Source organism: Sipha flava, unplaced genomic scaffold (assembly GCF_003268045.1).
Source record: "Sipha flava isolate LNK unplaced genomic scaffold, YSA_version1 134_pilon_pilon, whole genome shotgun sequence".
Classification (NCBI taxonomy): Eukaryota; Metazoa; Arthropoda; class Insecta; order Hemiptera; family Aphididae; genus Sipha; species Sipha flava.
This window is the reverse complement of record NW_020271760.1, coordinates 585,469-600,444: the sequence shown is the minus strand read 5'-3', so window position 1 is coordinate 600,444 and position 14,976 is coordinate 585,469. Positions and strand designations below refer to the sequence as shown.

Below are 14,976 nucleotides of genomic sequence, written 5' to 3'. Positions count from 1 at the left end.
ACATTATAATTTATAACGTTTAAATGTCCCATAACGGTAAACAATATGTATTATTTAGATTTAAGCCCTGTGCAAATGTACGTATTGCAGTTACTAGCTTGTTAGTATGATATTTACATAAATTTAATTTGGATTATTTAACATTTGTTTCTGTTACAATTTATTTTAATAATAATTAAAATTACACTTGAGTAGTTGTTTTAAAAAATAAAAAATAGACTATCGACTTAACGGTTTTTTAATGTGAAAACCTAAATGCGTTAGGTATAAATAATATTAAAATAAAATTAATACAGATTAAGAAAAAACGAGAAATGTCCATTCATTGATGAAAAAATTAAAAAGCATTCAAAGTGAAAATATACTTTCATAAACTACTCGAAGTTGACAGGACTAAAACTTTAAAAATCATTTTATATATAATCCTATCTGACTGAGGAATTAATTTGCTTAAGTAAATATATATATTGCTTATATGAAAAATCATTAAATAATCGTTTTAAAAAAAAAAAAAAATTTAACACTTTAAAGCACTTTAATTTATAGTGTTAATAACGTTTAATTGATATAAAAATAATTGTTTAAGAGGTATTAAAGAATAAATAAATTAAGGTTAGTTAATAATAAATTATGGCAAATCATTATATCGATTAAGAGTGAAATTAATGAACGCTTAAAACAGGAAATACTAAAATAATGGTAAATGTAAACATGTTACTAACAGTTTTTGTCATTCTAATTTTAAAAAAAAATTCAGTATGTAATGAAAATATCTTACTAGTAAATTAACGTTTCAATATTTATTATTTATTTGAAATTTACATTAGAATAAATAATATACGCAATAATATACACAATGTGTTAACTTGTATATTATGTTATCTAAACTTTAGGAGTTTGTAAAAATATATTATTTTATATAATTTATTGAAATTAATTTTTTTTACGTATAGAGTAAATTTTAAGGTAATTATGATTTTAGTAATGCAACTAATGAGTTATTGAGATTGAAAGAAAAATATATATATAATATTTACTTAATACTGATAACATCAATACATCAAGTGGATAGAATCAAGTATAGAATGAAAGCAAAATGTACATCATAAAATTGAAAAAAAAATTACAATATAGAAAAAAGAATCAACATTTTACATTTAAAAATAGTTGCACATTGTTTCATAAACCTTATAGTTTAATAATAATAAATTATGATTTGCTGTAATATGTATTATAATATTTAACTATGCACCTTCTTTTTACTATAGCATATTGTAGTTTAATCTTTTATATTACAATGTAATGTAATCAGACTATCGGTAATATATCGAACTGAAAAATTAACATTTGCTTTGTAAATTGTAAATAAAGTACACACCTATTCATAAAAGTTACTGAATACAAAATTATTACCAAGTCAAATTATACGCTGACAATAATAAAACTTACTAAACTTATTTTTTCGACTATTTATAAAAAAACGAACGTATACATATTATTAATTTTATAATTTATTACTGAAATCAAAAAATACCTGTTAACTTTAGTACATAATAAAAAAAAAAAAAAATTAAAGAATTTTGTTAGTGTACACTAATACCTTGAGTTCGTTTAAAAAAAAAAAAAACTAAATATTATTACTCAATACATTGCGCTTTTAGTGAAATTACAAAACTATATCATAGAGCAAAAGTATTCTTTTTTCTAAAGAACTTTGTATCGATAAAATTTGCTTTTGACCTACATATAATCAGATATTCATCATATTCATGTAAAACCAACAACTTATACTATACCAAGATGTTATACTTATTTTGTAAGATTTATTCTATAAACAATTTACAAATTATATTCTCATACATTGTACTGTCCAAGGTGTTGAATGGATATGTATGGAAATCAACATTAAATTTGCTTTAAATGAAATATCTTGTTGGCGGTTATTTTTTTATGTTGAAATGGTTCTAGAAATGTTTTGATCTTTTTTTAAATTGAAATAAAATGTTGTTAATATACAAATTATCAGTATTATGTGTTATCAGCATTTTAAAACAACTTTATAAGCATTTTGTGTTCTGAACACAAAATAACTATCGTGAATTAACATAAAAATTAAAATAATTAGTCGCAGCAAGGTGCACAGTCCAACTTAACCATCGGGGTATAAAGGGAAATTTTAAAATCTTTATGGCCGGTTTGGTAGCTTTTATAGGTGATTGTGCAAGATATATTTTTCTTTTTTTTTTACTGTAAAGAACTCCGCCTGTTTGTTTTTCTCATTTTGTATTATTTTTAATTTTTATTTATTTATTTTTTTTTTTTTAGTTAATCCACGTAAACGCTTTTTCATGTCGGAAGAGTTACTTGAAAAATGTGAATTTTTGATTTTTTCAGTAGTTATTCCAAAGCCGTAAGAAAAACAGGTTTAGTCATCTAGAATAGAAAACGTTACTTCGAAAACGGTATGTCACTGGTCATTTTGACGATACGTGTTTTGTTTCTGTTAATACTTGTAGATGTTGTTGGAACATTTTATGTGAACAATAATATTATAAGCTTACGCTTCATTATTTTTGGTTTGGATTATATTTTGAAAAAAATTAAAACGTAATATAAGATTAAAAATTAGAATGTTTTCAAGAAAAAAACAATGAAATAATAATTATAATAATAAACGCTACACTAGATTATTTACATAAAAAAAGAAAAAAAATTCTAATGATATAGCTTACAATAAAATATTTTTTTCTATACATAATAGTAGGCACGTTTTCTATAACACACAACAAATGATATTATTCGAAGGTATTATGAGTAGGTGGTTGGCTGCCGGGTCGGTTATTGTCCAGCGCCAGCACGTAAGTCAGCGGCAACTCGTTTCCGGCCTGGTCGTAGTCCACCCGATACAAGTTCCGGATGCCCTGGGCGGCCAAGAACTGACGCTGCTGCTCGTTAAGCTCGACCGGTGTGGGCACGGGTCGGTTGCGGTTTTGAAGCTGAAGTTGGTCAAGGCCCTCATGCGGTGGAACAACCGTAGTAACCTTGGTCACCGCCGGTTTGCTGTTAGTCCGGTGCACGTGCTTCCGCTCGACCGACTTGTCGTTGGCGACGGCGATCTGCGCGCTGGCCTGTTCCAGTACCCTGAGCTCGGCACTGCTCAGCGACTTGAGCTCGTGCGGGAACTGCAACAGCTGCAACTGATTCTTGTCCGCCAAGTACTTGGAGCCCACGGCCCGGTTGCCACCCTTCGGCTTCTGGTTGGTCCTGCTGCTGCTGCCCCCAGTTCTGGGCGCGGTAACAACCTGCACGGTTTGCTGTTTTTCAAGCTGTTGCTGTTGCTCGAGCTGTTGCTGTTGAAGCCGACTCAGCAGTGATGAGAGAAAATTGTCCGGTTCAACTTCAGACGACTGTTGCTGCTGCTCCTGCTGCTCCTGCTGCTGTTTTTGCTGTCGCTGTTGTTGTTGAGCTCTGTTTCCGGCTTTCCGGCCTTCGTGTCTAGGCCTCTGATTGACCACCGGCTTCTTTGGCCTGGGTATCACTATCATCGGCTCCTCCTCCTCCGCTAGACTCGTGGCAGCAGTCGTGGACGAGTCGCTGACTACGGCACCGGAATCGATCGGCTGGTAGTGGTGATTTTTTCGCGGTATCTGCACCACCGGTTCGGTTTCCTCGGTCGGTTTGTATATCTGTCCGTTTGGCTGAATGTAGACCACGTTCTGCAGCAGCTGCGTGTTGAACTGCGCCATCGGATTGACCACGGTCGCCGGACGGTCGATGGTCTGCTGGGAAATGGGCTCCGGTTGCACAATATTCACCCTCGGCCTGGGAACGGATCTTTGGCCTTTCGGTTGGCTGACTACCGGTTTGTTCCGTTCGGGCGTCGGTCCAAAGTGGACCTCAGCGTATGAAAACGGCTCGGTGCCTTCCGCCGGTACTGCGTTCTTTACACGTCTCGGTGCCGTCGCGAAATCCTGTTGCTGAGGCTCAGCGAACACCGGTCGTTGGGGTGCCGTGAAATCCTGTTGCTGGGGCTCGGCGAACACCGGTTGTGGGGGTGCTGCGAAGTCATTTTGTTGCACTACGGCAAAGTCCTGCTGTTGCCCGACGAAATCTTGCTGCTGCTGCAAGACGAAGTCCTGCTGCTGCTGCTGCTGCCCGATAAAGTCCTGTTGCCTTGGTAAGAAGTTCTGTTGACGCACTTGTCCGTTGGGATCTACGAACCGTAGCGGTTGCTGTGGTCGGGGTGCAGATGACGGTTGAACGGGCAACTGAGTCGCAGGCAGTGATTGAGCCAATTGCCTTTGCTGTGCTCTGAGCAACGCGGTTTGCTGTTCGACTAGAGTTCTCCTCGCGTACTCTTCTTGAAACCGCTTTTGCTGGACCGCGAACGGCGATAGGGTGGTCGTGGTCGTCGGCGGAAAAACTCCCGACAGCGATCTGTACACGAAACACGACCAGAATAAAATCTCGGCAATGTCACGTAACACAAACACGTGGTAGACGATGGATACGCCCCGAGTCGGCAAATGAAGTAAAATAGGTGACCGTCGTAAACTAGCGTGACCATATAAAAAAATAAAAAAAACTGGGACAGCTGTTAATTTCCCCCCCCCCCCCCCCAAAAAAAACCCTCATCCATATACATTCAAATATATGCACACAAATCTCGAGAGTTAAAGTCCAAATCTCTGTCATATCATAAACAGTCATTTTCTTTTAAATATTATTAAATAATATTTTCCCTTAATTATTCATTAAACAACACATTGTAACATTTCAAAACTATTATATTTTTTAAAATATAATATGGAAATAACGGGATTAAAACGGAACAATTTTCTAAAAACGGGATAAGAAGCGTCCCATTCGAAGTTTGTCGGGACAACGGGACGTGATGATCAAAAAAGGAACAATCCTGTTTTAAATTGTTCAACCTATCGTATACCTTACCACGGCCACGCCATTGTGCACGCTCGGAATGTGATGCGTTTCAGTAGTTCGGTTGCCTATAGTATAATTTTCGACGACTCGGTCTTTCCGCCCCTTACCGTATACCGTGTTAAAATTATTGGTATAGTTACCCAGGTACGAAAGCTGGCCGTTGCACGTTATTTTGTTGCCCGGACTGTTGTACGCTGCTCGCCGTCGAATCTGTTTGTTGGATGAAATCGAAATATTCCTGTGGAATCTATGGAAAATCACAATTTTTTTTACTAATGACTAACCGTAGGCATTCGAAAATCTCTTACCTGTTGCTGATCGAAATTGCTGTTTTGGAAATCAACCTGTCTTTTCGAAACAGCCGGTTCATTTATTAATGTAACTTTTTCTATTTCCTGGACGTTATTGTCTGTTGTTACGAACAATGCATCTGAAATACAATTACTATTTAGTTCACATTGAACGATTTCGAAAAAGTCGTTTTATTTAAATTTAGCGCACGATGGATGAAAAAGAAACTAATCAATTGAATAATTCAAATAATTAAATAATAATTAATAAAAATTTAAATAATTATTATTTAATTAAAAAAAAAAAAAATAAGCAAATAAATAATCAATAAAACGATATGAAATACGTTCGGAGCATAAATAGTTGTTACGTAGACAGAAATCTCAGATGAACATGTGTATTTAAATGATAGACTAAATGATGAGTACTCGTATTTTATAAAATGTGACTTTTGAAAACTTGAAAGTTTTCAAGTACCTTAGCCTGTGATAAAATTTTATGTTCAGCGATACAATCGGGATAATGTGGTCCACTAACGAAGATCAGTTACATCATGATGGCTTAGGACCAACCATTTTATGTTTGACGAATTCGATTCCCTAATAAAATGTCTGTATCTAAGCGGAACAAGATGGCTGTAATCGAACGAGAGTTACCGGTTTAAATATTGGTCATCGGTGGTTTTACTTTCTGGATCGCGCTGACAGAAAAAACAGTCATCCTTTCCTCCCATAACCGAATACACCCTAAAACAACCTACCGACTATCTATCGTTACTGTCGAACCAAATATCAACCACATTCAATGGCTAGTGATGTCACAAATCAAAAATAATTCAATAAACAAATATTATAATTTACTTCGTAATATTCATAGATACCAAATACTAGATAATAAATATTTGTGGTGTACGTTGCGTGTGTATTATGAAGTTGAATTCTAAAAACGGTCTATCCATTTCAAAACTACTTTCAAATAATGTATCAGACGGATTGTTTATGTTAATTTATTTTGTATGATGCGGTTACTAATATTTAGATTGAAATTAATTTATGCACGCGATTATTTTATATTTTATAAAACATGTTATGTGCGTTGAATTCATTTGTTGGTGTTGCAATAGATTAAATAATCGTAAATAAATTCGATACATGGTCTGATTATGAACTATTTAAAATATTAAGACTTGTTTTTTTGATCACATTATAAAAACTTTAGAATATAGTTCAGCCAACAGCTTTTTTTATTGCTGCTGAATAATGTCGAGTAACCTATAATACATTTTGTGAAGCATATTTATACATAAAAGGAAATTGTTAACTGGTTAGCTATCCCTCTAATCATGCGTAAGAAAGTGGAGCAGCTGAAATCGTTTTAGTTGAACATAAGAAATGATAATTAAAATATATTTCTTCAAAAATAAAATTATCTAACTATAATTTTTTCAAACTATTTTTCGTTAAACGTTAAAATTGAAAAGCTAAATTTTTAAAGCTTATTTAATTCAAATCCGGATAGATTTTAATTAATACCAACATTAATTCTATAAGTTTTGGTTTCTGTAAATAGAATTCAATTGAATTCGAATTCGTTGTTTTGTTGTAAAGGTCAATTAAGTACTAAGTACCTATTTTATATTACAATACAAATCAGTTCTCTTCCATGAAACCATTATTTCATTTGAAACGTAGAATACAATTTAAACTGATCTCAAACGAAACATTATTTTCTGTTGATAATAATTGTATTTAGATATCAAAGACATTGTTTGTATTACATAATATATTTTTAAATTAAATGTACCCACTATCGATCAAATGCGACTAAAGCTAGTAACCGTTAAGAAAAATAAAAAAATAAATGAAAAGAAAGGTCGGTAAAAAAAAAAAAAAACAATTCGTTTACACTTATTCTATTTCACCGCCTACCGAATTTCTCAACGGACTTTATTGTTATTCTTCATATTTTTACGATTTATTTATTTTTCCAACAAAACGGTAGACCTGCAAAGAGCAATATATATATTCATTTCTTTTTAAATATTATTACGCTATGGTTTGACGTCTCGTTCCCCAGAACATCAAATACGTGAACATCATTAGTCGGTTTGCATCGTTGGAAACTATTTGCTCGGTAACCTTTTTTTTTCGTACGCACTTCTCGTGATTTATTTTCTAAGTACTTGAATTTAACGATATTATACTGATCTCCAGAAAATCAGATCTATTCGATGGTCATAATTTTGTCACCTGAGGTTAGTCACCCAGTTTTGTTTCAGTTTGATTATAACCGCGCTCACGCATGGAACTAAATTATCCTGTCACACTATAACGCATAAGATTTGAACGCGAAATCGAACGATTTGTGACAAAACATAAATTAGTTGATCGAACTGATCGATTGCATGTGAGCTTATCGTCTTTGAACGCTGTGGAAGTCACTGATGCGATTAAACCGTTGCGCAACTAAAAATCGCATGTCAGCGACCAGCCTGGGAGATAAAAATGTTAACTCAACACAAGGTTTGAGCTGTGTTTCTATTACAATTCTCCACCCCTCCCTCCAATTGTCATAATTGAGCAATATATACCCAACTCGCAGTTACATGTGTGATGGAATTACGCCATTGTCCGGATCGTGCGAAAAGACATTTTTCCTGTGCACGAGCAAGTTAATACGCAAACGTAGTCCATGAGCTAAATTATACTTTGGCGTATATTAAACGCGTACCACTCGTCGTATCTATTTCGCCGATAATATAGTGACAATAATTTTGTCGGGCTACGTCGGTCGTTCGACAGGAAAATCAAAATCGTCCGTTTCGTTAGGGTAGGAACTAATAAAATTGAGATTCAGTAAACGTGTGCCGTGTTAGCTATACGCATTATTTATACAATGTAGAATAAAAATAATCGGAATTTCAAATCGTTATTATTTTGGTTTTTAATTCGGTGTGTTTCTAACGAGACTTCTTGGCCTTTTTCACTTACGCGCGTTGATTTTGAATACTATGGAGGTACACAATCCTAACCCTAATAATAACGTACAAGTACTTCCATCGTGTATCAAACGTGTACGTTTATAGGTCATGGGTGTTTTCAGAATTACCTTTTTAAGGTGGGTGCTTACACTGTGGGTGGATTGAGTACACGGCAGAACACACGTTGTTTTACTGTCCCCCGTGGGCTGGCCAACAGAAAGTAGCGCAGAGGGTGATTGGCAGGACATAACGTTCGGAGGACAATTCGGTCTTTCGACCAAATGGAAGTGACTGTTACGGATGAAAAGGAGAAGCTAGACCGGGAGCGCTAACGGAGCGGACATCAGGATGTGAGGAATTTCGGAACTCGGGGGCCTAAATAAAATACACTGCGAGGACGATCGGATGCCGGGCATGTTACGACGATGACGTATTAAATGTCAATTAGACGACGAGAAGCCGGGATGCAGATATGTGAAAATAAATCCCTCCCGGTCTTTCGATTAAACCCGGGGAGGGGAGGGTAGAAGAAAAAAGCAAACCTGTACTCAGAAAGAACGGTGTACACCGTTCTCGTTCATTACAATGTATCCGATGACGACGGCTAACGGTTGCACAACGAAAACGAAACGCTCACGAACGTTTTTGTTAATTGGTGTGCGAATACGGAGCGAAGTTTGCCAACGGTCTCACAACAACACACGAGTGCACAACAATCGGACGGGTTCAGCAAACCGTATAGCGATTTTCACGAACCGGTTTTATTTATTTTTTTAATATTTATTTATTTTTTTAGTTTTCGGTCTTGCCTTTTCACGGACCTTGTAACGCACGGGCGCCGGCGTGTAGTTCTTCGTGCATTGCATATCGTTTTTCGTTTCTGTTATACTTTTTTTTTTTTTTTACTCGCATCGCACTGATTGCCCACTCGCGTAACGCACGTACAATCTTCGACTCGGCATTCGTCACGCGAAACCAGTCGCGTGACAGTGACACACTGTCGGCCGGTGCGCAACGCGGTCCACTCGGTTAGCCGTTACGCTCGTTCTGGTGCGGACCCGACCCGGTTGTCGTCGATCACGGTGTTTTTTTTATTTTTCATTCCACTTTTTATCGATCCGGCGAGGGGACAGGACACCGGTGGTCAGCGGGCCAAGGTGCTGATCGCTATCGGTACGAGCGCGTACACCGTTTTTTTCCTGATCATCCCCTCCAGACATTCGTTCAGTCATTGTCCAGAAGTCCGTTTGGTTAGGTACCACCGTAGGGATTTTGGTTCGCGTGAGGACGGAGAACGCGTCCCTCTAAACGTTCACCGTATCCGGTCAAGAGTTTTTCCAATGAAAAACACGTTTTGCGTTACGAAATGAAAACCGTAACCGGTCGGACGGAGAGTAGTTAGGCTTTAGGGCGCCCATCCTGTTGTGCAACCGGACATTAGAGGACCATTAGAGCAAGGGGTCACGTTTGGAATTATGAAACACGTTCGGATGCCATCAAAAAGTCCAAACCAAACATTTTCAACGTGTTATGTTATGATGGCAAACATTCATGCGGAGTCTCAACGACGTTTAATATTGAAAAGTGTATACTGTCTGGTGACAAATCAAACTGGCAAGGCCACCAAGTGGTCCGGTAAAATATAACGATAAAACTCCGTCCACTCGGGTGAAAACTGTCCATTTTCGAATTCAAATCATCCTCTTTTCCTGTCTACGATCAAATGAAAACAAAATAATCACCGTGTACGAATCAACACAAAGCGAGTAACAACGTAGTGCAACGGAAATTTAAGTCGACGCAGGTCGGTGGTAATCGACGGACTGGAATCGGCACATTCTGTAGACAGTCACCTAACCAATCTTTAAGATGTACTCACTGATCATAAGACCTTTTCCCAACAAAACGGTATCGACCGTATAGTTAAGATCGGTACGAATTACTTCCCAGATGGATGTTGTTTTCATACGCTGCGATTTTTCCCCTTGAACCATCTGCGTTTGGACATGTTTCGTTTTTAAACGTTCAACTCGGTTGGCTTTCAACACGAAATGAAAACGCACCATTCCCATGTGGTTTTCGTGTTGTCATTTGCGATTACTTCGAAAATGACGTAACAATCGCATGCACCGGTTACGCCCCAACTATCAATGAACACACACACTTCTTCCCGAGAATTTTCAGTTCCATTTATATCTTTGTAAAGATCTTAAGACTTATCCCATTGGATATTTCTTCGTTCCGCAGCAGAGATTAACGATTCTGTATCGAAATATCCACGTCCTCGTATAACGAGGAGCAAAAACGAGCTAATAACTTCGACAATGGACGGCGGACGGATAAAAATCGTCTTTCGTAAAAGCGTGCACCTAATTTGCGTAGACCGCCGATAAGACGACGACCGCACGGAAAAAATCCGTCCGCCGTCCCAGGCGAAAGCCGCAAATAATTTCGTGTGTTTACCACCAATTGAAATTCGTACAAATGATGCCACCATATCAAGGGCGTATTTTAGGAGGGAGGGCGATATATCATTGAGATAATAGTTGATACGTACACTAGTCATGTGCAGGGTTCGGGACTTATAGCATTTGCATACTTTTTTTTATTTATTGTCAAATGTAGCAGATTGAGAAATAAATTCATTTTTCAATGCCGTGTTACCAAATTTCAAATTTGCATGTGCATATTTTTGCATATTTCATAGATTTTACAAAAGAATGCATATTTTGGAAAAATATTCAAAATTTCAACTTTACAAATTTCAACCCATCTAAAGAAAAAAATGGTAATGCGATTTTTTGTGTGCCTATATGTTATATACAACTCAAAACTTTTGTGATTAATAGATATGATGGCCCGTAGTGCCCATATTGCAACATAATATTATATATTTTTATAATATGTAGCGATACGAGCGATTCGATAATTATATAATATAATGTGTTTATAAAACGTTCTGTAAAATTAAAGGTAAGAAGTATAAATGTAAACTAATTTATTTATTGATTTAAATGACAAATTTAATTTTTCCATTATTATATAATCAACGAATAAAACTAAAAAAAAAACTCGGAAATTCAAGAAACAAGTTAATAATCAGTTGATTTTTTTTTTTATACACTAATTGACAATTGTAATTAATAATTATTAATAAAATAATAAATTAATAAACATATTAAATGCATATTTTTATGCATATTATAAGGTTTTTAAGTGTATATTTTGGCACTTACTATTGTGTTTTTAAGTGCTATAAGTCCCGTGCAGGTCCTGTGTTTCAACGCGTTGATTGTAAAAACACATGACTAGTGTACGTTTTAACTAATATCTCAATTCCATAAAATAGGTGACCGTGACGTTTCTGCAATCATCGATTCAAATATATATATATATATAATATGTTTACCTAACCTAAGTATTAACTTATTTACATAATTTATTTTTGTATACATATTTATAGAATTTAATTCACCACATTTTTCAATTGCTTACTGTTTGTTTTATTTTTACTCTATTAATACGTACTCCAAAACTCCAAAACATTGTAAATCATATAGTGTATAAAACGTGTTTTTACTAAATATATCGTTGATGTATGCAACATTGTAGTGGCTATCAAACACTTGTGATATTGATAGGAATTTGATTTTTAAAATACCATTCATAAGCTTGATGTTTATATGAAAAAAAAAACACCGAGGGTAATAACATTCATATTACGTCTATAAAATGTAACCAAATAACAGAAACCGATGAAAAAAGTAAACAGTTTATACGTGCATTAAATTGTTTGTATTTATATTGAAAAGTCCACTTATCACTATGCGGCCATTACACAATACAAACATTAAAAGCTTAAAATAAATAAATATATGCTATATATTTTAATTTCTATTTCAAAGTAAATTATAAATAAATAAATTTTCAAAACATAAAATAAGTAGATTATATAAAACCGGACCAAAGGAAAATTATTTATTCAGCTGAACAATGCTTTCGAAAAAATCATTTTTCTCTCTCGTCGAAATTGGCTCATACTCATGGATACCTACTATATTTTTGTTTTGGACCATTGTGTACATACTATTTATAACATTGTTTGTTTATTTATTTATCTCTATGAATCTAAAATTCAAAAACTCAAAAACGTATTATTATTTTCTAGTATTTTTATTCCAAAATTACTAAATACAGTTTACACGATGTACATTACACTTTTTTTATTATCTTGGGGAATACGAGATTTTCACTACAATTTTTTCTATCTATCCGACTTCATTTCCAATGGATATCGATCTCTTTCGAACCTCTATTTTACGTTACCGAATAATCATTAAATTTAAATTTCTCCTATTTGGCCGTAGTACGAACGCGCAATTTTATATCCAATCAAATCTAGGATTAGATTTATAACGATTATGATATTTAAAAAGTGATGGACAGCCGACGTTGATGCGTATTGACTTTCCAGCGCAAGGTCCGAAAATCGCACTTAAAAGGAAAATAATACAAAAAAAAAAGAAGCCCTGATCCTGATAGAACTCGATGTACAATCGCTGTAAGCCCTCGGTTGTACCGTTTTTTTTCCCATACCATCGAATAAATGATATGTGCGTGTGTGTGTAAAAGGATTCGTGTTGTTACATGGTTATATCGTTGGAACATATGTAGTATCTCATGGTATTTGTGCAGATTGTGTTACTTAAAAATATTGTACGGAAATCAGATAATAGTTAAAATTCGAAGAATACGAATCGTGCTGTTGTATTTAGTAAAACACTGGTATATAAGAGGGCCTCGTTTCTCACTTGTGATTCGTGAAGACTTGAGTAATCCGTCGTACTGCGGTCTAAACGTTTCTCGCGTAAAATTATCAAAACGTTATATTGTAATAAATAGGGCTGGCATTTGAATGCCTTAAAAACCCCCGAAAAATTCCTTAAAAAAAAAAAAATCCTTTATGACTTAAAACCTATAAATAATACCCTTAAAAAATGCACTAAACTTTTTATTTTTAATAATTTTAATATAAATAAAATTATATAAACTATAATGAAAAAATAAAAGACGGAAAAACTCACAAAATGCATTAAAAAAAATGACTAAATGAATTCAAAAAATACATTACAAGTGCATTTAGTATAGTATTAGTATAAATTAAAAAAAAAAAAGTTGTATCTAAGGCTAGATATCATAGACTTGTATTTGGTTTAATCTGAAAAACACATCATTTTTACACTCGTTATCTAAGTTTTGACGCATTTCATCAATTGTCCGTTAATATAATACGAATTACGAGCATCTACTTATAATTTATTACATTTATATAGTGCCGAATTACCCATTAGGCGGAGTAGGCGCTCGTCTTAGGTCCGCAATCATTTAAAAGGCCCCGTGAAAACGAAAAACTATATATTTTTTTTTTTTTATTTAATAATAGGTACCTATATTTTATTTACGAATTTACGAGATAAAATTCATTATTAAATATGATATATATTAAGTTGTAGATGTTATATGTAGTAATAATATTAAAATTATTTTGAAAAAAATAGAAATAATAGTTGGTTATTATTAAAGCTGTTTATTTTAATTATTATATAGTAATGTTAAAGATGTAAAAATAATGTAAAAAAAAAAATAATTTTATAGGGCTTAAAATTTTAACTACCTAGTGGCCCACAGATGTTTAATCCGGCACTGCATTTATATAAAAATCCAATGTTGATGTAAGATCTTACAATAAAATATCTAATTCGTATTTTGTTTCGAAAAACTTCAAAAATGCTCCAAAAACTCTAAAATGCCCTGAAAAATTAAGAAAATGACCTAAAAACTAAAAAATTCCAAAAAATGCAAAATAAAACTTCTCATTCTCGTTCAAAAGTACATAAAACAAATTTGTGACAAGACGAGCATCGCACGGTCAGCTTTGGAAAACAACGCACAGAGTTCATCGAAATCCCAGCCTTAGTGACGAACGAATCGTCGTCGCGTTTGTCGATCGAACCAATCGTTCGGAGCCCGTCCGACGGACTCGCTACCGCCCTGTTTATCGTTACCGGAACGGGCACACCTACCTGCGTGCAGGAAAACGGCGGTCAGCACCGCCAGGACGCGGTTGTACTCCATGTCCCGGTCGTATCGCGTAGACGGCCGTCCTGTTCGATGGGCTGAGGATCACTGTGCGCGGAGTGCGTCCGAGGAGACTTGGAGCCGGTGTACCGGTGTGTCGAAGACGCGGGTGCGGTTTTACGGCCGCCGCACGATCTCCGACCCGGCCCGGGCGCGCATTGTCCGCGATTGCGCAACGCCCGTGCCGCGAACAACCAGTTACGTTTTGCTCACGAACTCGTAAACGCGACGGAAAGTGAAAGCATAGCACACCGGTTCTCACGACGGCCGCGGCGGTGATAGGGTTAATCGAACGAAAACAACGAAACGCGCTCCCGACCGTTCGCAGCGATAACGGTTGGAACAACAACAACAACAACAACACGGAACCCCTCCCCTCTCGTGCGGTACCTTCGAGTCCTGTGTACGGATACCCGTACGTCGTAACACTACCGCGGTCGGTGACCGTACACGTGTATGTTACCTATACTCAGGGCCGTTGTGAAAGAACCCCCCCCCCGGAGGGGGGGTATCTTAAATTCGTACCGTTAATCGTGTTTAATTTTTAATAGTTTGCAGTCCCTAATTTCCGGCCCCGGGGGATCATCATCCCTTCCCACCTTCTCGTCAGGCCTGCCTATAATCGT

The 14,976-nt window shown here is 35.6% G+C and overlaps 1 protein-coding gene across 1 annotated transcript; it reads right to left on the bottom strand.

The window, feature by feature from the left end:
* Window positions 1-2,683: 2,683 nt before the first annotated feature.
* LOC112679306 (alpha-protein kinase 1-like) lies at window positions 2,684-14,644 on the bottom strand. Its single transcript, XM_025549055.1, has 4 exons — window positions 14,296-14,644; window positions 5,250-5,371; window positions 5,082-5,188; window positions 2,684-4,437 (listed from the first exon to the last, which is right to left on the bottom strand). The coding sequence occupies exons 1-4, from the start codon at window positions 14,345-14,347 to the stop codon at window positions 2,796-2,798; spliced, it is 1,923 nt and encodes a 640-aa protein (XP_025404840.1). The 5' UTR covers window positions 14,348-14,644; the 3' UTR covers window positions 2,684-2,795.
* Between the last annotated feature and the right edge of the window lie 332 nt (window positions 14,645-14,976).